Here is a 24568-nt window from a genome sequence, read left to right as displayed (position 1 = left end):
ACATTTCTGATAAAGTCACACCAAGGTCTTAACATGTAAAATTCAAGTGCATAGGATTGAAGGTAGTGTACTGACATTGTTGAAGAATTTATTGACAGACAGGAGTCAAAGAGTAAGAATAAACATTTTTTTTTGAGTGACTAGGGGTTTACTGCAGTGATTAGTGCATGAATCCCAGCTATTCACAGTATATTTTAATGATCTCGTTGATGGAAATGAATGTAATATCTCCAACTTTGCAGGTGACACAAACACTGACTGGGAGGGTGAGCTGAAAGGAGGAAGCAGAGATGTTTCAGTGTGACTTGGACAAGTTGAGTGAGTAGGCAAGTGCATGCCAGTTGAAGTATAATATGGATAAAAGTGAGGTTATCCACTTTGATAGTAAAACAGGAGGCTGATTATTATCTGAATGATGGTAGATTGGTAAAGGGAGCGGTGCAATGAGAACAGGCTATCCTCATATACCAGTCACTGAAGGTGCAGCAGACACTGAAAAAGACCTTCATAGCAAGTGGGTTTGAGTGCAGAAGCAAGGCGTCCTCCTTTAGGGCCTTGGGACTATACCTGGCATATTGTGTATAGCTTTGGTCTTCTTATCTGAGGAAGGATGTTTGTGATGCCTGCGGAGTCCAGAATCAGGAGTCACGGTCTAAGGATACTGGGTAAGCCATTTAGGAGATAAGGAAGAGATTCTTCATCCAGGGAGTGGTGAGCCAGTGGAGTTCTCTGCCACAGAAAGCAGTTGAAGCCAAAACATAGAATATTTTCAAGGAGGAGTTAGGTATAGTTCTTATGGCTAAAGGGATCAAAGAATATGGGGAGAAAAGGAAAACAGGGTAATGTGTGTGAATGATCAGCCATAATCATATTGGATAGCACAGATTTGAAGGGCTAAATGATCTACTTCTACTCCTATTTTCTATGTTTCTAGGATTATAGCACTCACAGAATTAATATGTGCATAAAAAATGCTTAAACATTGATTTGATGGTATTTTTTAATCAGCAAATGGAAAAGATTTGAAATTGTGGTTTGGGGTAGAATCTTCTACACTTAGGTGCTGCCAGATCGGTGGGACTATTTGAGGACTGGGAACTCGATTTACTAATTGACAGGCTTATCCAAGGCTCTTTCCCAGAGCCACAACATGAGCCTCCAGAGTTCCTGGTTGATCGGGGACAGCAGGCAGGATAAAACAGCATAGTTACAAAGGAAAATAATGTAGCACATAGATTTTTAAGGTTGCAGCGTCTACAGGGAAGGTTGTTTCCCAGGTCTCTCATTCTTGGGGAAGGTCTTGCAACAGATTCTGAGGGGTTGCAGTAAAATGTATCCGCTCTGGGATGGGATGAAGAGGACAGCCCATCTAACCAGGCATGTTTGGATGGATTAGGCCAAGTAAGCGACAGCAGAAATGAGGTTCCTCTAACCTGGAGACTATGTGCTCCAAAGTGACAGAACTTCAGAAGAGCATAAGGAAACTAATAGCATAAGACTTTCAAATGTGTCAGACTCTGACTTGCCTGGCATTCTCCTACACACCAATCCTTAGTGCAGCACACCTTGTAGTTCCATTTTTTCCTCCCCCTGCAGGCCCCTTGTATCCCCATTAAAATAGCCAACACTTGAATCACCTTCAACTTATTGTGCTCTTGCACCTGCATTTTACAATTCCCATTCGGAAGTGTTGTTCATTGCTTTATATAAACCTAGACACCTGATTGCTTTCTCTCCTTGCAGAAAAAAGGCACGCAACTTGACAAGAGACAAAAACTTGGGGAGGTGATTGGAGAGCAACACAGGAGGGTGGAAATGGTGATAGCTCCCTTTGTTGGCAAGCAACCTGCTTCACTGGGAAGAAGCTCTTGTACCAGGAGGCTGCAGGTGTCAGCAGTGATCTTCTACAACAGCTTGTACTTGCTGAGGCACTTGTGCTCAGATGTGTTGAGAAATCTATTCCTTGGCATTTATACTCAAAGATGGAAATCTTGTTTTTTATTTCTAGCTGGATTTTGATCATTACCTCCAGCACCTTGCGGAGGAGAGTTTGGTTGAAGAGATGGCAGTAGCCTTGCTACTGCTGCTTTTGCCAATGATATGACTTCAGTGTTTTTCCTTCAGCAGAGATGCAAGGTGAAACTACATTGGCAGCTCCTGGTGGTAAGGGCTGACAGCAGTGAAGTCCAGCTAAAAATATAAAGGTATAAGTGAATGAATAGGAAGGGTTTAGAGGGACCAAGTGCTGGTAAATGGGACAAGATTAGGTTAGGATATCTGGTCGGCATGGACAAGTTGAACCAAAGGGACTGTTTCTGTGCTGTATACCTCTATGACTCTGTGATTCTAATGATGATGGGTGATGTGTTGGCTATCACCTATTAAGCAGTGACAGCAGTGTCTAAGGGAAGAAGTTCATTGAACAGCCGTCTCTTCATGGCTAACATTGTAGCTGGTCAACATCACTTCCCAGCTTGTTTGTTTCACTTCCAACTGTGCATTTGCCTCTTTGAGCTCAGGGAGTGACTAACAAATCGAGAAACAAGTGCCTTGACTGGGAAAGGCAGAATCCAAGGTTTATAAAGAAACTTTTGATTGTCCCCATTGGTTAACCACCAAAACCAGGATGCTTCCCCTCTCGCCTCAGAATCCCACCCTGGTGCAATCTGGAAATGGGTGGGACGGTGTTGTGATCCCAACCCAATGTGAATTTCAGGGATGGGTTACATAACTTCCCACACACACTCACGCACAGACACAATCCACCTTCCCTTCTCTGGGAAATTTCTCCATCTGTCTCCAGAAAATGAAGAGCCGCATACATTTCATCAGTGAGTAGATGAAGTTCCTGGCACCAGTTGCAAATTTCAACTCTTAAAGATCAAATGATGTGGTGAAAATCTCATTTATGTGGTTACAATAATCACAGCAAGGGAAAACATTATAAAATATCAAATATCAGTTTGGTGCTTTTGCCAATTTGTAACATTTGAATAATAAGTTTTTTTTAGTACTGTTTATAAAGGTACTTAACAAATCTTTAATTGAACAGGTGGAATCTTATAGTGATAAGAAAAATATTAAAATTGAATTTTTGTAAGCTGATAAAATACTTATGATTGTTTTGTCATTCCTAGTCATATGTTTAAAGAGTGGCCTTCATTATCAGGTCCTGTTTTGAAATAAAAACAACAGCATTCTTGTCGTGTGATACCATTCTGATTACTGTGCTTTTCTTGTCAGCCACTGGAGGTGGTAGAGGTAATGGGTTGCATTTAATGCAGCTTATTGCTTTGGGAGCAATGGTTCCTGGGCGAACTTGATCATAATGTTAATTTCCCAGCAACAGTAAAACATCTCCTGATTAAATAGGAAGGAAAAGGTGCTGCCACGTGATTCCTAGCCTCCAGTACTGGGATGTGAGTGAGGCTCTTGAATGCACACACGCACAAAAACACACAGACACACACAGTCATAGAGATGTACATCATGGAACCAGATCCTTCAGTCTAATTTGTCCATGCCGACCAGATATCCTAAATTAATCTGGTCCCAAGATTTGGCCCATATCCCTCTCAACCCTTCTTATTGATATGCCCATCCAGATGCCTTTTAAATGTTGTTCATTCCTTACACATGCTACCCACTGCATTAAAAAGTTGCCTCTCAGGTCCTTTTTAAGTTTCTCCCCCGTTGCCTTAAACCTATGTCCTCTACTTTTGGACACCTTTCCCTGGGGATAAAAACCTTGGCTATTCATCCTATCCATGCTCCTCACGATTTTGTAAGCCTCTGTATGGTCATCCCTCAGCCTCTGATGTTCCAGGATAAATAGCCCCAGCCGATTCAGCCTCTCCCAATAGCTCATCTTGTTGACACTCAATTAAATATAAAACTGCACATCATAGATGGAGCCGCTCCCACTCAAACCCTTTCCCTGGCTTCCAGCCCTTGCAAACATCACTCCCCTACTCATCTGTCGACTGACAAAAACAAATAAGCTTGTTGAAACCATCCGGGTCACACCTCACTTACCCACTCCAAAACAACATACTAATTCCACCTACGTGGCAGCCCAGATTTAGCAGCTTTTCAGAGCAAGATCCACCAGCACATTTCCTATGGATCAAGGAATGGGAATGTAGGGAAGACATTAAGAAGTTTCTTGTGACATATCCATCTGATGGGCTTTGAACACTCACAGAGAGACTGCTCCCTACTAAACAGGTTCAGGAGAAATCAGGTCTATGCAAAGACATAGACAATGCTGCATATTATTGAGAAATGTACCCTCTGCAGGGAACTAATCACCTCAAACCCGGTAACTGAGGAGAAGATTGCTTGACTCTGGAGAGCTGTACTTGCTAAATATAAATAAAATCCAAGAGTCCAACATCAGCTCACCCCAAACCCCCGACAGTGATTCTCCTCCCCAGCAACCCCCATTCTACTTCTGATCTTGGTCCTGAGGTCTGACAATTATCCTGGCCTTAAAATAGATATATTGTGACACCAGCCACTGCTTCCATTATCAGGAATACGGAGAGCTACAGGCTCTTGCAGGGAAGCACATCCATCATTGAGACCTCATTGACTGGAAGGCCTGCCAGTGGTCACCTAAGAGCCTGAAGAGAGTATGGTTGAACCAGATTGGTTGGATGGAAATGATGGTCATCCAGCAGGCAAGTAAGACCTGCAAAAATCAACAATATTCCAGCCAGCATTTTCACCCATTCTTTAGTCTCTTCTTTTGTTTAGATGTTGGAGGGATTATTTGAAGAGAAAAGCAAGTCACAGTTAAGTGGAATTGGTACGAGGATGCAATACTTTAATTTTTCTCTCCAGTTGATTTTGGGATTTGAAGATATAATAGAATCATTGCAAAATTAATGATGGAATGGATTGTATATTGTGAGAGTCATGGACTTTAGCTGGATAGCAGATTGTAAACTGTAGTAATTTTTATCTTCTCAGCATGCGTGACAACCTGGTGAAATGGGTCACCTGTCCATTACAGTGATTTTTAAATCAACCTGTTTTGCTCCTCTGGTCCAGGTGAGTCTTGAATCTGGACCCTCTGGCCCAGAGGGAGCAGCACCTGCATTGCTCCAAACAGCACTCTGTCTGCCATATAGAACCAACTTTATTCAGATTACATAGATTTCAGTCAAATAGAAAACAGGCAGGATCTCTTATGGCTGCAGAATTGCTTCCATCAAATTACCACATAGATGGGAAGTGCAAATTAGCTTGCAAGCTGTTTATGGGGAAAGAATGATAGCCTAAGTAATGTTTTCTCATTTCAAGAAATAGTTGGCATCTTGACATCATTGTTTGATTTGTCTTGGAGGAATTATTGAGCCTGAGGTGAATTAATTGGCACAGGTGAAACAATACAGTTACGAAATACACTAGCAAATGATATAATCTGTTTGTGTATTAGTTTAATTCTTTCATGCAATCACTCTCTGAATTAAAATTGTGACGTGTCGTAAACATTCCCTACTGAAAGAAAAACATTTTATTAAATTTAGAAACAGAAAAATCAAAATTATGTTAAAATTGTTTTTTTTACCTGATTTTCAAGAAGTCAATGATGTAGAACTTGCTTCTTAAAAGAAGGCAAATCTCCTGAACTGCAAGTTCTGAAAAATGTGTTGCTGGAAAAGCGCAGCAAGTCAGGCAGCATCCAAAGAGCAGGAGAATCGACGTTTCGGGCATAAGCCCTTCTTCAGGAATGAGGAAGGTGTGCCAAGCAGGTAGGGAGGAGGGACTTTGGGGAGGGATGTTGGGAATGCGATAGGTGGAAGGAGGTTAAGGTGAGGGTGATAGGCCGGAGAGGGGGTGGAGGCGGAGAGGTCAGGAAGAAGATTGCAGGTCAGGGAGGCGGTGCTGAGTCCGAGGGTTGGGACTGAGATAAGGTGGGGGGGAGGGGAAATAAGGAAGTTGAAGAAATCTGCATTCATCCCTTGTGGTTGGAGGGTTCCTAGGCGTAAGATGAGGCACTCTTCCTCTAGGCGTCGTGTTGCCATGGTCTGGCAATGGAGGAGGCCAAGGACCTGCATGTCCTTGGCGAAGTGGGAGGGGGAGTTAAAGTGTTCCGCCACGGGGTGGTTGGGTTGGTTGGTGTGGGTGTCACAAAGGTGTTCTCTGAAACATTCCGCAAGTAGGCGGCCTGTCTCCCCAATATAGAGGAGGCCACATTGGGTGCAGCGGATGCTGTAAATGATGTGTGTGGAGGTGCAGGTGAATTTGTGATGGATATGGAAGGATCTCTTGGGGCCTTGGAGGGAAGTGAGGGGGGAGGTGTGGGCGCAAGAACTGTAAGTGCCACAATTATATCAAGTACAAATGAATTTGCTGCATTTTCCACTGGATGAGTAACAAAGAAATAGACAGTTTTGACTTCGTGTGATAGTGTAAAATGGACATTTTATATCTTTCCCTTAAAGAAGTTGCAATCTGGGGGTGGCATAGTGGCTCAGTGGTTAGCACTACTGCCTCACAGGGACCTGGGTTCGATTCCAGCCTTGGGTGACTGTTTGCGTGGAGTTTGCACATCCTCCCTGTGTCTGCGTGGGTTTCCTCTGGGTGCTCCGGTTTCCTCCCATAGTCCAAAGATGTGCAGGTCAGGTGAATTGGCCATGCCAAATTGTCCATAGTGTTAGGTGCATTAGTCAGAGGGAAATGGGTCTGAGTAGGTTACTCTTCGGAGGGTCGGTGTGAGCTTGTTGGGCCAATGGCCTGTTTCCACACTGTAGGGAATCTAATCTAAAACTCAAGCTGGGAGAAATCCAAATCATGCCATCAATTTATGATCATCTAGTTTGTACAATTGCACAAATCTTTTCATTTACCATATTGATTCACTTCAAGTATTTTTAAATCTGGTTTTCAGGAGATCAATTCCACTACAGCAAACTATCTGTACAATCTAGTTAAGCAGTTACTAAGATTACATTTAAATAAGTGAAATGTGGTTCAAACTGCTTTGACTTTGCACAAGCTTCATACCTAGAATGTTTGAGACATTTGTATTAACAAGGCAGATTGTTCCACTATCTCTTTGGCAGCACTATATTTAACTGACCCTGTTATATCTGACTGATGTGATGAGTGGAGCTAGCAGGCTATAACAGTAGATAAGTCCAAATCTTCATAAGGAAAGGTATGGATATCAACTGGTACCTGGGGAATAATTGTTCATTAAGTAATGTAAGGCTAAACAAAAATGAAGCATTACTTTAGAATGAATGTTCTTTAAAAATAAAGTTCAACACTTTAAATTATAAAGGGCTATTAATTCATTCTGACAGCCATAGGTTCCTTGAGTGCTGACTGAACCATAGACTCCGACTTTTGGCTTTTTTCTACAATAGAAATAACACCATGCAAGCCAATTAATTCCCTGAAGACTTTCAGAATAACCTGCTTTGCAGAAAAGAATGACTTGTCTCTTGTTGAACCAGTGTTGCATCTGATATGCTAAAGGTAATTCTAAACTATTCTGCACTCTACATCTTTTGGGAACTTTTTACTGACTCTGCTTAAAAGATAAGAAGTTTTATCGGGTAAGTTCCTAATCGCATAATATGATGGAGCTCACTCAGGGTTTCTCAAATGTAAAGCTGTCTTTGCTTCCTAATGTAGGAAACAGAAAGTTGTAACAGCAGCATTGATCAGACTCAGGGGCTGCTGTCACAAAGTATTGTTTTCATTTCGTGGATGGACAGGTAATTGCCGGCACTGTGACTACACGGGCAGTGCAGACAAAAGAGAACATAAAAGCGAAATGTGAACAACGTATTTTTTTATAGATGGAGCACCAGGGGACAATTGGAGTGGCGAGGCAGACTGACTCCAGAGAGGAATCTGTGAACACGCACTGGCAGACAGCCTGCAGCCAGATGAGATCATCTATCCTCATCTTTCTGCAGTCGTTCAAAGATAGGAAGGAAATCTTGTCTCTGTTCCTCTAAGAAGTTTTTAACTGTCAAATACAGTGTAATGCTATGTCATTTGGCGATGCTTTAGGTTTGATAATACATGCATTAATATTTACATGATGTGAAATATTATAATGTTTAGGAACAGAGAAAGGGGATATAAGTTTAGATTAGACCATTAGATATAATTTAGAAAAATGTGTACTTTTCAGAAATTCATTTCACCTTTTATTGTGTTATACATTTGTATATGACACTGATCTTCTAGTACTTTACCCTTCATGGCCATTTTCACTTGGGACTCTTGGTGAAGTGGGTCAGTGTCCTTATACAACCACATGGGCTATCCCTGCCAAATCTGATTCATGCTCTCATCAAGCATCAACATACTTAGATTATTAGCCAATCTTACCCCTACCACTGCGTTGCTGAGATAAACTTTATCACTACTAACGTTTAGTCTGTATGGCTTAGAACACAGTGACTTAACCTTTGAACCACCTTTTCTATATTTTACATTTTATATCATCAATTTTGATCCAATCTGACAGAGAACTAAAGATACCTAGCTAAAATTGTTTTTGAATTTCCTGATAATTTGATTGCAATTTATAATGAAGAAGAAGTTTGTTCACCTTCACTTTAGATTTGTTTCAATTTTGAAGTCCCTTATGATTACTTCGAAAAGGTAGCTAATATCTGAATGGAATTAATGTTTCATTTAGCTGTGATGTTTGGACAATTAAAATAACTTTGAACCCAAAGGTTTGAGAATACACATAGGGTTTCTGAGAGGTTAATAATAAGACCACCATGAGAATAGAAGCATGTACATGAACAGTCCTTGTACTTAACTGCTGTCAGAATAAATCCTGCAAATACATTTACCATTGGATTATTATTGCAATTAACTTGACTTACAGTCAAACACAACACTGACACAGTTCCCAACATTGAGCCTTTTATTTTGATAATGTCTGCTTTCGTTGCTTTTCAATTATCAACGCCAGAATCCTATAAGGTATAAACACATTGAAATGTCTTTGAGTTTATGCCAAAATTTTCAGTGTGCATTTACTGAACAGATAAAATATTGCAAAAGAATTGTGCAATTTATGCCACATTTAGTTTTCTTAATAGTACAGATCCAAAGTAGACAAATATCCCAGTGGTTGTGTAATCTGTCTTGATCAATTCATTTCAAATTGATTTTTATTCGAAATCCATGATTGATCAGATTATTAGACAAAATTATTCTTCCTTGCTTCCTAAAATGTCATCAATATCTTGAAATTGACCATTTTTATATCATGCACAGAATTGATCATGCTATTTTTGTCATAAAATCCCTACAGTGTGGAAAAAGGCCATTTGACCCAACAAGTCCACACCGACCCTCCAAAGAGTAACCCACCCAGGCCTATTCCCCTACTATACTACTCAACATTTCCCCTGACTAATGCATCTAACCTACATATCCCTGAATATCACAAGCAAGTTAGCATGGTCCGTTCACCTAATCTGCACATCTTTGGACCTTAGGAGGAAACCAGAGCACCTGGAAGAAACCCACAGAGATACTGGGAGTAAGCACTAAGTCCACACAGACATTCACCCGAGGCTGGGATTAAACCCAGGTACCTGGCACTGGGAGTCCACAGTGCTAACCACTGAGCCACCCTCTACAGCTGCAGCTGTTACCTCATAAGTACTTGTTTGACATTTTTAGCTTTTTACTTAATTCTGTAATTGATAGTGAAAACCATAACAAGAAACAACATTGTTCTACCAGCTACACAAAATGACATGCAAGGTGTGGTTCAGTGACCTCATACTCATACTCCTTGTCTGAATTCTTGGTTATACAAGTTGGGTAACCAACACGATGAGCTGAACATCCACTTTCTGTGCTATAATAATTCTGCAATTTAATTATATTTAAATCTAAATGTTGATATAAATTTCATTGTGTTAAAGTTCTCCAATTTTAATGCAGATTGCAGTAAATTTGACTTTTTTTGTTTATTAACTGATTAACCATTTTATTTTAAGTATGATGAAATGGTGAAATGGAAGAAGTTCAAAGTTTTAACCATATTCGAATGGTAGCAGTTCCACCTCTGAGTCAGAAAGCTGTGCGTTCAAATTCCATTCCAGTGACCTGGGCACACACTCAGGCTAACAGTCTAATACTGAGGTCGTACAGCCTCTTGTTGGAGATGCCTCTTTTGCTGTAATGTTAAATTTGTGCCTCATTTTTCATTTCGGAAGGGTACAAATGATTCACTGGAAACTCTAAAGGAGGAGCTAAGGATTCTTTGTTGTTCTGAATAACACAAATTTCTCAACAAAAGTCTCAAGAAAAATAGTTATTATCTCTTTGCCATTCATGCCTTGTGTAAACTGGTTATCGATTTTTTTTTTATTCGTTGTAAACTGCCTTAAGTTTTGAAAGGCATTCCTTAAATGTGTCAGCTTTGACAAAGGGTCAGTTAGACTTGAAACGTCAGCTCTTTTCTCTCCTTACAGATGCTGCCAGACTTGCTGAAATTTTTCTCTTTTGGTTTCAGATTCCAGCATCCACAGTAATTTGCTTTTATTCCTTAAATATAACTTGTTTCTGTATTGTTTGGACTACAATATCCCTTTATCGATGCAATTCAGTGTGACAAAGTAAAAAATCTAACGACATGTTGATTACAGCAGAAATACTGCTACGAGTCTTGCAAATATATTAGCAATACTACTCTTTTTAAAATTCAATTAAATGTAAGACTTAATTTGTGGTTATTGATGTTCTGAAATTTGTATAAATATACATGTGACTCACATATAAACTTCAGTGATAACTTTCCCATTTATGTCTACTGCATTACCAGGTTCATGCAAACATTGCGGTAACCACTATGTAACAGCTCCTGAAGAATTATTGATGCATTTTTTTAGAATTCAATAATACTTTTACAAAAGCTAAACAACAGATACTGAAAATCAGAAATTAAAGTAGAAAGTGTTGAAAATACTGGTGGGTCAGGCAGCAGCTGTTGAGTGTGAATCAGAGCTGACCTGAAGTGTTAATTCTCTTTGTTTCTCCTCAGATGCTGTCTGAAATGCTGGGTATTAACAGTATCTTTTGACAATACTTATCTATGTTTCTATAATTATCTGTTGTGATATTAATCACAAATTTTATTTCTCCCTGAAATACAGCTTTATTTCTCCGTAAACTTCAACTATGCAGCAAACAATTATCAGTTGGAGCTTCAGATCTATATTATAAGCTGGGTGTTTTTTGAGCATTTTGTCTTTATTGTTTGTTGAAAACTGTACATTTATCTACTTATCCACATTTCAAAAGCTTTCTGAGTACAGCCAATTTCCTTTTTACATGTATACATGTAAAAGGCACAATTCATTGTAAACCTTTCCATGTGTCAAGTCTCTAGTTCTTAGCCAGAGTCTTCAGATACTGAGCCTATTCTCTTGTTCTCCAGATTGAGTAACCAAATCTCTAGATATCCTGAGGTACAGCAAATAAAGATACTGAGATGGATATAATGAATGAAAGAAAGAAGAGACAGTATAATGAAAGAAGAAACCAGGGAAACAAAAAGGATGAAAGAAGAGACTAAAGATAACAAAACAGACACAAGAAGAACGAAAAAGGGAATGAAAGGGTTCATACGTGGATGAGATAGATTTTTTTAAAGTTCCCTGTCCTCACCTGTTTGCCTGACAGGAAATAATTTAGTAATATATCCTTGCTTTGCAAGCCCATCTCTTCCATAATCTGAAGAAATTCCAGAGAATTTTGTAACCTTTATAAATATTGAAACTTAGCCAATGCAAATTGTGACTGAAGAAATTTAGCTCAGTGAGTTACCTGGTTTTGCTTTAGAAAGTATTTCATTAAAATTTCTGGGGCATACTTTTGTGTTTTAAAACAAATGTTATGCAGTAATTTATTTATTTTTGTACTATTCACATTATCTTTCCATTTATATCTTAAAATTGCTCACGACAGGGGATATCATTTTTGGCTCAGATGGACATTTACACCTGTACTATTTAATGTCAGTGTTTAGTCACTTGCTGTAACAAAGGGTGCTTGCAACTAACCAGTTTACAGTGGACTGTGAAATCCCAAGTGATAGTCATTTATATATCAGCTATGGCAAATTTTATCTAGTCATCCAGAAAAGTCCTATTTATTTGGAAAGTTGCAAGCTCAAAGGTTAAACACCTTGAATAACTCAAAGCCCTGTTTTTTTGCAGTGCATTGCTTTATATTTCAAAGTCCATCTACTCCCTTTAGGCTTTAATTTGTGTGAGCAGAAAAATAGAAATGTCATCAGAAGGAAATGAATATTGTATACCAATTCTACAATAAAAGCATGAATGGTTGAAAATTGCCTTCAAAGCCAGTGACACAAGAGGAAACTTTAAAGAAATGCAGCTTTGTCTGAGCCCAAACTGATTTGGAATCGCCCATAGGTGTGTTATGAACAATCCTGACCCTGAGGGGCTTCATGAGCTCTTTGAAAAATTAGAGGTTTCTACTGTAGGGCTTTCAATAAATTACTTTTAATATCCTCACTGAAGCATACAGGAAGCAAAATGCATAAAGGAACTGTTTCACAAACATTTCCATATGTTGTGGAAAGATGTCATTGTTTCAGATTGCTTTTGTATCTTTGACTCAGTGTCTTATTAAGTCAGCTTGTCTAAACTTCACAGCTGTTACAACAGTCAGGATCAAACAACTGTGTGCCTGTTTGCTCAGCTTGATGAGCTCAGACGTGCACAAAAGAAAATATGTAATTGCACAAGACCTGCTCAATTTTTTTCAAAAATGTTCTCAAGTATTCTGAGCATTTCGTTTGCACGACTTAAAATGTATCATTCTTCTATTTCTTTCCCTGCAGCCTTTGAGTGATACCGGATATATCGCCGAGCACCCACCTAACTAACTGATATTTTTTATGGGGTGCTTATGGTCTATTATTGTCCTCATAATCCTTTCTACAGTTTGTACCTTTCTATATTTCTGAATAAAAGTCCAATTGTTTGTGCCAAGAGATATGTGAATGTATAGAATGACGTAAAGCATAAAAACAGGCCATTTATTCCAAATGAGCTTTGCCAGCATTTATATTTAACATGAGCCTTTTCTGATCTCTCTTTACCTAACCATATCAACATAAGTTTCTATTCCATTCTCCACCATATGTGTAACCTGGTTTTCCGTAAATTATATAGTAATAAGGTCCCCTTTCTGTCCATTATCTTGGTAATGAAAGTTCTCCTGAATTCCCTATTTAATTTTCTGGCAATGAGGTGCTTAATTTTCATGTGCACAAGGGTTTTTCTTTTCCTTGAAAAGGGTCAAGTAAGAGCCAGATGTGAACTTCAAATATTAGCTTACAGTGAAAGCTTACTGAAATAGTGGAAGTAAAATGTAACTTACAACCATGCGTTTTGTGGCTGAGAAACAGACAGACAGGCATTGAGCATTAGAGGGCACTGGCCCATTGAGGTCCGAAGTTCCAAGATGCCATATTCGCACCAACCTGTATGTTGATGAGAATTCACAGAGTCATACAGCATGGAAACAGGCCATTGGCTCAATTCATTGATACTGACCAGATTTCCTAAACCGAATTATTCCCATTTCCTTGCATTTGGCCCATATCCTTCTAAACCTTTGCTGTCCAGGTGCCAGTCCAACTGTCTTTTAAATGTTGTAATTGTACCTGCCTCTACCACTTTCTCTGACAGCTCATTCCACATATGCACCACCCTCTGTGTAAAAAAGTTGCCCAGCAGGCCTCTTTTAATCTTTCCTCTCTCACCTTAAATCTAGGTCCTCTAGTTTTGGACTCCACTACTCTGGGGAAAAGACCTTGGCTATTCATATTATCTAAGCAATTCATAAATTTATAAAGCTCTATAAATTCAGCCCTCAGCCTCCTATGCTCCAGGAGAAAATGTCCCAGCCTATCCAGCCACTCCTTATAACTCAAACCTCCATTCTCGGTAACATCCTTGTAAATCATATTTGCTCTCTTTCCAGTTTAACAACATCCTCCCTAAAGCAGGCCAACCACAACTGTACTTAGTATTCCAAATGTGGCCTTACATCTGTAATGTGATGTCCCAACTCCTGTTCTCTGTACTCCGACCAAGAAGGCAACTGTGTCAAACACCTTCACTACGCTGTCTACATGTGATGCAACTTTCAGGGAACTATGTATCTGCATCCCTAGGTTTCTCTGTTTGACAACAATCCCTAAGGCCTTCCAGTAACTGTGTAAGTCCTGTCCTGGTTTGACCTACCAAGATGCAACATCTCACATTTGACTTAAATTAATCTTCATCTGCCATTCCTCTTTCCATTGGCTGACTTGATCCCATTGTACTTTTAGATAACCTTCTTCACAGTCTACTTTACCCCCACTTTTGGTGTCATCTGCAAACTTATGAAGGATACCTCCTATACTATCATCCAATTTTTTAATACAAACGATGAACAAAATTGACCCAGCACCAATCCTTGCAACACATAACTGGTCATAGGTCTCCAGTTTGAACCACCACCCTTTGTCTCCTACCATTAAGCCAACTTTGTATCCAATTGGCTAGCTCTCCTTGGATGCCATGTGATCTAACCTTACTAACCAGTCCGTCTTGCAAAATCTTGTCAAAGGCTTTACCAAGGTTTGTTTTGAGAACTACTGTGCCATTGTCTATCTTGGTCTCCCTTTCAAAAAACTCAAATTTGACAGATATGGTTTCCCACTCACAAAGCCATGCTGCCGATCCCCAATCAGTCCTTGCCTTTCCAAATTCATGAAGATCCTGTCTCTCAGAATCCAATCCAACAACTGACATCCAGTCTGTCCATTTGAAATACGTGTTCAGCTATTTTGCTCTGTAAATCAGGGTTCAATGCAAAATTCATGCAATTATGCCTGAGGTTCTGCTCTGAAGGAAGTCTGAAAGCATCTCAAGAAAATACTTCAAGTTATATTTTGGAGCAGTTAGAAGAAGAATTTCCTCCAGACTCTCACACCAAATCCATGTCCAAACGTGTACCCAAGAAAGTTCACTGTCTGCTCAACACTTTGATTCAAATGAGACCCAATGATTTTTGTGCCATATATCCCAAATCCTGCCAATCATATCAAACAGCAGATCCCTCAGGCTGTTTGCATTATTGTATTAAGATCTCTCTAACCAGCCTGTATTTGCAAAACTCAAAACAGATGTCCACCATTGCATGTGTTTTTATAATTAGACAACATTTGCTGAATAATCCTGAGCAGGCAAAGCATTATATTGACAACCAATTTTGGATAGTCAGTTGTGTCGTAGTATGTCATACGTACACGCACTGAAAGCTGCATAAATTAAGACTTTAGTATTTGCAGGCAAAAAAAAATGTATGTATAGTCCACTTGATGCAAATCAATAGAGTTAATGAAAACCATTGTCTGGTTCATTTGTTAGGGCAATGCCTTGACCAATCAGTTTCAACCTTCCTGGTTTAAATTTAGCCAAACCTTGGCAGTTAACTGTCAGTGTTGAAAAGTGTGACACTGGAAAAGCACAGCAGGTCTGAGAAGCAGGAGAATCAATGTTTCGTGCATAAGCGTTACATCAGGAATTTGGGGTGGGGGGCCTGAGAGTTAAATAGGAACGTGGAGCTGGAAGAAAGGTAGCTGGGAAAGCAATAGGTAGATGGAGGTAATTGTGATAGGTCGGAGGGGAGAAGGGAGCAGATAGGTGAGAAGGAAGATGGACAGGTAGGACAGTTCAAGAGGGTGTTGCTGAGTTGGAGGGTTGGATCTAAGATAAATTGGGGGAAGAGATATGAGGAAACTGGTGAAATCAATGTTGATCTTGTGTGGTTGGAGGGTTCCCAAGATGGAAGATGAGCCGTGGATTGGATTTGACGGTGGAGGAGGCCCAGGTCCTGCATGTTCTTGGCGGAGTGGGAGGGGAAGCTGAAGTGGTCGGCCACAGGGCAGTGGAGTTGTTTGGTGTGTGTGTCCCAGAGATGTTCTCTGAAATTAGATTAGATTACATTACATTACAGTGTGAAAGCAGGCCCTTCGGCCCAACAAGTCCACACTGACCCGCCGAAGCGCAACCCACTCATACCCCTACATTTACCCCTTACCTAACACTATGGGCAATTTAGCATGGCCAATTCACCTGATCTGCACATCTTTGGACTGTGGGAGGAAACTGGAGCACCCAGAGGAAACCCACGCAGACACAGGGAGAATGTGCAAACTCCACACAGTCAGTCATCTGAGGCAGGAATTGAACCCAGGTCTCCGGCGCTGTGAGGCAGCAGTGCTAACCACTGTGCCATCGTGCCGCAAGTTGGCACCCTATCTCCCCAATGTCGTGAAGACCACATCAAAAGCAACAAACACAGTACATAAAGTGTTTAGATGTGCAGGAAAATCTCCACCAGATGTGGGAAGATCCTTGGATGGAGATGAGGGAGGAGGTGTGGACGCAGGTTTACATCTCTTGTGATGGCAAGGGAAGGAGCTGGGAGTGGAGGGTGGGTTGGTGGTGGGGGTGGGGAGGTGGTGGGGGAGGTGGCGGGGGTGGGGAGGTGGTGGGGGAGGTGGCGGGGGTGCGTGGACCTAACGAAGGAGTTGCAGTGGGAATGGTCTCTGCAGAATGCTGATAACCTCCCCACCTCCTTCCACATTCCTAATGAAGGGCATTTGCCCAAAAACAATCAATTCTCCTGCTCCTCGGATGCTGCGTGACCTGCTGTACCCTTTTAAACTCTGAGCTCCAGCATCTGCAGTCCTCACTTTCTCCTCGTTAACTGTCAGTGATCATTGAACTCCATTGTATCACCTCTGCATGTCTGGTTGCCAACAAATCAGCAGTCTCTACTCTGCTGTTTTCCCTTTCCATTAGTGTTTTGTTGTGAATTGATGAATACCAGATGAAAAGTTTCAACAAAATACAATATTTTTCAGCAACACTCAATAAACACTTTTTCAAAAAAGATCAATACTCTGGTATATCCCTTTTAAGAAAAATCACTTTGGAGATTCTATATTGGTCAGAAGATTGTTTCTGAAACCAACTACTTTCTTTTCAAAATGCATTTCAAGAACCTTTCCTTTAATGTGGTCACATATTAATTCAGAAATAGCTGTTATTTCAGTAAACATCTAGTTCTACATAAAAACTTCACAGAGGATGGCTTCTTTAAGTGGACAAGGTAAATGTGAACAGTTCATTTACATTCTTAGAAAAGTGACACTATCCTTCTTCGATTCTTCAAACTGTTTCAGAACTTCTGTAAAGTGAACTGTCCAAGCACAGGTTATTAAATTAAATCTAGCCTCTGAACAGATGACACACAGTAATAACTCACATTGAGTGTACTATTGAAAGCATACTACTTCTACAGACAATAAAACACTAATATGTTTCAGATGTAATTTTTTTTATTGAATGAGGTCTGTTCTTGAACTATTGTTGAAAAGTTTCATTATATGTCATGAAAAGTTGATAAATGTAACTTGGAAACTGATCAAAAAAATGATCACAGTAATATGACTTCAGTGCTTAGTGTTATATCTGACCAATTGAAAATCAATTTAAATTGCAGTTCCTGTGCAGGCTAGCTGATTCCAGCTCGAAAGATAGTTGGTGCCTGTTGTCCTGAGCTGAATAGAGGGAAAACAAATTGGCCATCTCTCCTACTCTTAAACACAATTTAAGTTTGCTGCAAAGTACAGGGCTTGCAACATCTTTGTGAGGACAGATTGCATGGAGGTTTGATGCCCTCATGTTAAAATAACCTGTCAGCACTCACTGTCTAGAATCATGCATGAGGTATGCCACCTGGGTGAGGTATAGACAATGACGAGTACACATGGAGCCACATGCCAGCATGAATCATTAACTTCAAGGGAAAGGGGGTTGGGAGAAGATTATGGAAGGAAACCAACAGAAGAAAACATCACCTGCTTAAGGTACAGAGTTCTATCCTCCTAATAACCCACTGAAGTTTGCATTGATAGCAAAATCCAAATGTCATAGTGTATAATAATGTATTTATTGTTGCAAGAGTGTGCATTTGGAACTTATTGCTTGTATTAGATGAATATTTTCAGTGGGTAATTTTCTTCCATCTGTTATTTTACTGGAACGTTTAATCTGCTTAACTATTTTGAATGTTGCAATGTTAAAGAGCAGAGAAAGATTTGTTGCACAAACACATTGCAGAGATGAGCAGAGAAATATTGCTTTGCATTCTTCCAGAAAACAGGAAACCAAGCAAATCAATCTGTTTTCTGAGGGACAGTGAAGATCCCATATGGCTACTTCAATAAAGAGCAGGTGAGCTGTCCTAGCCAATATTTGCCTCTCATTCAATATCAATAAAATAGATGATCTGATTTTCATCATGCAGTTGTTTGAGAGAGTGAGCAGTGTGCAAATTGGCTGCAGTGTTTCCTTTGTCACAACACTGACTACACTTGATTAAAAAAAAGTACTAAATTGACTAAAGCTTTTTGGGATCATTTGAAGTTGTGAAAGGTGCTAGATAAATGCAAGTTTTCTTTATAGATTAAATGTTTAATGGTTTCGACTATTTTATTAACAAAATTATATTAAAGAATGCTGTGTTAACAAAACAATCACAAAGAAATGTGGCACTAAACAATTGCATGTTTGATAGCATTTTACGTACACACAGTTTTAAAACTGAATTGTTACTGGTATTAACCTAAAAGCAATTCTAGTTGATCTTCAGAGTTTGTAGTTCATCAGTTAAAAATGCACTAAGCATTTTCTATAATGCTAGAAACTTCACAAACAGAAAAAAACTTTGTTTTTCTTTATTTCTTTATAAATGTCTATTATACTATGAAGACTAATATAGTTTCTGTAAATCTATTAATAAATATATGCATTTTTAAAAAAAAATGAATAGATTAATTTAAAGGTGAACAAATTATGTTGTTTTAAGTTTTGACATAATAAAATAACAATGCTTTACAGCAACAGAGTGTTAGGCTACATCGTGTCCTTCATTGAGCTGTGCAGTTACAATGTACTTTCCCACGATACAGGCTAAGAAAAGTTAAACAGGGAACACCCAATAACTACAGCACGAACATTCACCATTAGCTTTTACATTTTGTTTGGTTTGAAATTCCAAGCGGTTAGGGACAAAATCCTGACTTTCCAACAACAGAAAACCCATGTTGCAAAAATTAGAAAAACAAAGAAAACAACAAGATGACAATCTGTTTCTGTAAATCTTTGAGCACCAGAGGAAAATTGGTGTTGGCACTGTACACCATGTGTAGGAATCTATTTTCAAACACGTCCTTACATGGGCATGTAGCTTTCCCACCCAGAAACCTGTTAAATGGACAAATTGGTGTTCTGTGCCTGTAGTATATCTCCAAGTGCAAGTTTTGCGCAGAGACTAATGGAGTATTGATGGGTTAGTATCACGACGGTAGCTTCTAACTTTCACTGACGGGTGGAACACAGGTTATATGGATCAGCCACCTCCCGCATATCCTGCCCGATGAGTTTACCCACAAATTTGTTATCAATGAAAAGAAGAATTGAGTAGGGTGTGGAATGGGCAGCTTTTCGGCACTGCCAGTCCTCAAATTTGCAAGAAAAGTTAATCTACCTTATTGAAATCACTGGGTTCTTCCCTAAAACAGTGGATTTTTGTGAAACCAAGAGGAACTGTATTACTCCAGACTCTGTAAATCATCTGGCCCACAGCTGGCCTGTTCTTTTGCCTCACCACGCCCCCTCCTCCTCAAATTCTATGATGCTAAAACATCCAAGCATACCCTTAAAGTAGAACTATAATGCCTTCTTCTTCCCATAAATTATAAGTAATCCCAGCTTAGACTCAAAGTGCTGAAGCTTTGGAGGATTTCTTTCAGCTCAGCATGCAGCTAGTACACCTCGTTACACAGTACATGACTGCAGTGTGAGAGGACTGTTAACATCTTTGGACATGTATTCATATAATGTTTAATTCCTAGCACTTTGTAAGTAATTTAACAATAACTGTAACACTCCACTTTCTTTAAAAATAAGTTCCTAAAAATCAATATAACTGTTTCAAACATGAGCACTTTTTAAAAAATTTAAGATTAACAATCGAATTTTATCAATAAACTGATCATCTTAAGAGATCTCCTGTTTTAAATATTATGAACAGCGTTGCTTAAGTGATAGGATGTTATGCCACCACCTTGTGGATTTGTCATTCAGTGGTGAAGGCATGCTTCATGCTGCACAGTCTGATGTAATGTGTGTCACTCCTGATGTTTGTAGCAGAAATGCTTAATGCTGCTGTTGTGTCACTTGTTCCTAACATCTTTGGTGTTTCATCATTTGTTAATGGTGCTATTCATGTTGTCTCAATAGTCACCGATGTTGTTGGTGTTGTTGATCTTTCCTGCTTTTTAAGCTCAAGTGTACGTCAAATATGATCTCTGTTCCTCGTCATGTGCTGTCTGTTTTTTATTCTGAATAATATATGACCCAATGTATGAGTCTCAGTTTTACAAAACTTTTACTGGTTTCCAAGTTTTCATCATTGCATCATTTATAGTTTGGCTTTTTAACAGCTCAAGTAGGGAATTAACATTTTTATTAAAGTGTTGACCTCCTTTAATATGTGCATCCATCAATTGTTTATTTCTTCCTGGTCACTCAGGAAGAATCATTCTTGATAAATCCTTGTGCTTTACTCTTATATTTTCTTCCATTCAATTGTTGTACAAGAATTTATCTTCATCATTGCCATTTGGTTGTCATGCGATTTTGGAAATGTTCTTCCTGCATTATTTTAAGTGTGATTGTTCTAGTATGATTTTCTACACATTTTATAGTGAAATTTTATCTTTTAAAGACTTGCTAATTGTGTCTTATCAGACCATCCCTTGATAACTTACTGAGAGAGTGCCTGTTGTTGGTCTCATCTCTAACCCCGTTTTGGTGATGTTACATTCAATACATGGTGTATCATTATAATTTGATTTTTTTAAAATCTGGTGCTTTACTAAGATAAGATGAAGCACTTTATAACTGCTCAACAACCTCCCACCCCCCAGATAGAGCAGGACCATATGTTTCTATGACACAGAAAATAGAGTTAGCATCTTTTCCTTTGTGTGCCCCTCTGATTTGACTCCTTTCTGGCCACCCAATCTCAGTACTGTCCATGATATTGCAGAATTTGAGAGCACCTTTATTTGGGTATCATTTCTTTCAAATCTTCAGAAACAATCTTTTCATGTAGCCTCACCAAAATGATGTTAATCTGTTCTCTAGCATCTATCTTCAGATTAATGGTTAAGGTCTTATTTCTCACCCTTTTCCTGAATGGAATGATTCTGTGAAATGAAGCATACAGTCATGTCATGTAGTTAAACAATTGTCAGAACAAGAGATGAAGGAGGAATATCTTTTTTCAGAGAATAGCGAATCTGTGGAATTCTTTGCTGCTGAGGACTATCAATGCTGAGTAACTAAGTACAAGTAAGGCTGTGATAGATAAATTTTTAAGCATTAAAGAATCAAAGCTTATGAGGAAAGAGAAGAAAAATGAGTTAAGGATTATCAGATTCTGCCATGACCTCCTTGAATGGTGGAGCATATTCACTGGAGCCCAAATGGCTACTTCAGCTCCTATCTGTTATGGTTCGTAAGCTTAATGTGTCTTCAAACAAATTGTCATAATCCAGGGTACAGATGTTTTGTTTATTTTTATTTCTCATTATCTCTATTGCTCATCCTCTGATAACTCATTTATCATCTTCTTTCTTTGATTTTGCATTTCTTTTTCCCATTGATTTGGCTTTCTACAAGCTTCGCAGTTTGATCCGTATGTGAGACATTTCCGTCTGTCTGAGAAGTCATGTGATCATCCACAGCTCTTGTAAAGCTGACAGAGTGAAAGGTATACACTGTGCAGTCTTTTGATGTTGTTCCACCATATCTGTCCTCCTACATTTTTCTTGACTGAAAGCAAGTCTTTTGGATAGTCAGTGCCTTGATCTTCTACTTTTGGTTTCCATTGCTCTGGCATTGTCTCCAGCCTGTGTTACTGTGATCTTGTCCTTTCCAATCAATTAATTCTGAACTTCAGGATGTGCAGAACCCCACACAAGCTGACTTTTATCTATGGCATTAAAGTTGTATGCTCTGCTTCCATTTTTTTTTTAGTTGTTATGATTTCGTCAACAGGTACATGATTCTTGCCTCACAGGATGAAATTCTAATTGGTAGAACCAATCAGTTGACCTTAGCTGGAGATATGTTCTGAAATTTTCAAAATGTTTGTCAGCATTTTGGCTGCCATTTTTACTCAGCTCATTAAACAAATTTAACCCTTTCTCTCCTTGTTACAAAATAAAGATGCAGCTGACAATTTCCTCTACTCTAAAGCTTATAAAAGGAAGTCAGCGTAGTCTTATGAGACCAAGAACTGGGCTCCCTCATTAGAGTGAGGTGAAGGGTTGTGGCTTAACCAGAGGGTCATCATACGTTAGGCAAGGGAGGATGATTGGAGAAGTGAAAACCTTCTGTGAAGGTAACCTCAGTCTGTGAAGGAGTTGAAGCCACACTGTTTGTAACAATCTACCTCACAAGCCAGCTGTCCAACCAACTGAGCTAAACCAAATATTAGAAATAACAAGATTATACAAATCCATATATTTCATCAAACAGCTTTTATTTTCTTCTCTGATTATTTAACTGGTTAGCAGTTAATATAGAAAAATAAGTCTAACTAATCAGTTAAATCATTGTTATTTGTTTGTTAATTAATAGTTAAGTAGTTACTTCCAACATAAAGTAATATGTAAAGAGGAGAAGGCTATTCATTCTTTTCTGGCTGCTCTGTCATTCCATCAGATTATATCTGATCTGTGACAGAACTTCATGCCTTAGATCCATATTCTTTGATACCCTTATGTAATAAAATCAAGCAATCTCAGTTTCATCCCAATGTTGGCATCCTTTTGGAAGAGAATGTTTTGCATATCACCTGCAATTGTGTGAAAACGTGCTTCTACAATTTGCTCCTTGGAACTTACAAAGTCGGGGTTGTTGGGGGCAAGGGGCACAGAGTCGGAGACTGGGCGGAGAGGGGGGAAGAGAGAGAGAGCTATGAGAGCAGTCGTGTCAGTCTAATGGCAAAGGTGTCCCAGTCAAGTGACTTGGTGATTGTTTTTACAATGTGTAGAAGCACTTTAATGTAAATTGTGTCATCACTGTGCAGTATTTGGCAAATAAACAAAAGAGGCTTGGTAAACACTTCTTAATAAAGATGTCTTTACAATGCTGATAAATCTTTTGAACCATTTTTAAAGTTAAAATTCAGTAATGAGATAAATATGCTTGAAGTTTTGAATTGTGTACTAATATTATATTATTCTGGGCTTTAGAATTCATTCCTTAATTCCTTCAGCTTTATTGTGAGCTTCATTCCATTAGGGTTGTTCACTTAGGCAATGTCAGAATTACTGATTTGTTCTTCGCCTGTGCGAATATCATTTCTTCATAGGAGAACAATGCTGTTGGAGTTGTGGATATCATAAATCTAACTAATCAGTATTGGTTTTTAATCAGAATAACAGAAGAATGCTATCTGGTTGGGAATTTAGTTTAAGAAACTAAAAAAAGTCATAATTAGTGAGCCACAATGACATTCATATCAATGCCTCACTTCAATGGCTACTCATAATAATTAAAATGTTTGTATTTTAAAACTGAGTACACACAATTCATCCTCAATTGCATGAAATGAGCCAAGTACTTGGGTGACATTTGAATTCTTGGCCTGCAATCTGAATCTCACCAGTGGCAGTGCATCTTTGACTTGTTTAATTTCTCTATAACTTTGATTATCTTTTATCTAAGGAAACTTGCACAGATAACAAATTCTACCTAAAAGTGAAATCTTTGAGGATACTGATCTGCAGCACATTCATTATACAGTATTTACTATGTCATAAAATTAAGATTTTTTTATAAATTATGATCTAATAATCATAATTCAGAAAGCAGTCTATATTAAAAGAAATTCTAGTGCAATGAAACTCATTGTAGGTTTTGATTATAAATGATGTGATGGTATCAGGACATCAACCCTCTCTACCCCAACACTATTCCCAGGTGCTGCAGAACTTTCAGGGACATGTCAGTTAGACACATCATTCTTCCCAAAAAGTGGAAGAAATATCTGATAGCATGCTTCTTTTATATTTGTATAAACTAGGAGACCAAAGTATGCCCCAGCTTCATTCAGGGTTTCAGGATTGATGCGAGCTGAGTATATAATATCTAAAAGTTAATTTGATTCTATACCTTGTTCGAGCTCTTGTTGTTTGTTGCAGACCTACAATTTAGATTTGAATTGTTGGATGTTTACGTCTCATTTAGGTAATTGCGTGGGCATTAAGTTAAATTACCATTCATGAATCAGGTAACAGCATTTGACAGACCTATCACCAAGCTCAGGGGTTTTGTCGAAATGATTTAGATAATAAAGAGTTTGTGTCAGTCAGCCAGCCATTAACAGCAGC

The 24568-nt window shown here is 38.9% G+C and overlaps 1 protein-coding gene and 1 long non-coding RNA gene across 5 annotated transcripts in view; one reads left to right on the top strand and one right to left on the bottom strand.

The window, feature by feature from the left end:
• Positions 1-24568, top strand: part of lgr6 (leucine-rich repeat containing G protein-coupled receptor 6) — a 255696-nt gene that overhangs the window by 32762 nt on the left and 198366 nt on the right. Inside the window, exon 1 of one of the 4 annotated variants that reach the window (XM_072563205.1) lies at positions 17781-17965. The exons of 2 other annotated variants lie outside the window; for them this stretch is intronic. In XM_072563205.1, the coding sequence (XP_072419306.1) occupies positions 17853-17965 (113 nt within the window). In that variant the 5' untranslated portion in view covers positions 17781-17852. Of the gene's footprint in view, positions 1-17780; positions 17966-18279; positions 18333-24568 lie in introns of those variants that run through there. One more of the 4 variants, XM_072563207.1, reaches the window with a different exon arrangement.
• LOC140467135 (uncharacterized) overlaps positions 1-24568 on the bottom strand; it is a 54707-nt gene that overhangs the window by 29741 nt on the left and 398 nt on the right. The window lies entirely within an intron of this gene.

The sequence above is a fragment of the Chiloscyllium punctatum genome, chromosome 45, assembly GCF_047496795.1.
Source record: "Chiloscyllium punctatum isolate Juve2018m chromosome 45, sChiPun1.3, whole genome shotgun sequence".
Lineage (NCBI taxonomy): Eukaryota > Metazoa > Chordata > Chondrichthyes > Orectolobiformes > Hemiscylliidae > Chiloscyllium > Chiloscyllium punctatum.
The sequence above is the reverse complement of the archived record's forward strand: the minus strand, read 5'-3'. Positions and strand labels throughout refer to the sequence as shown.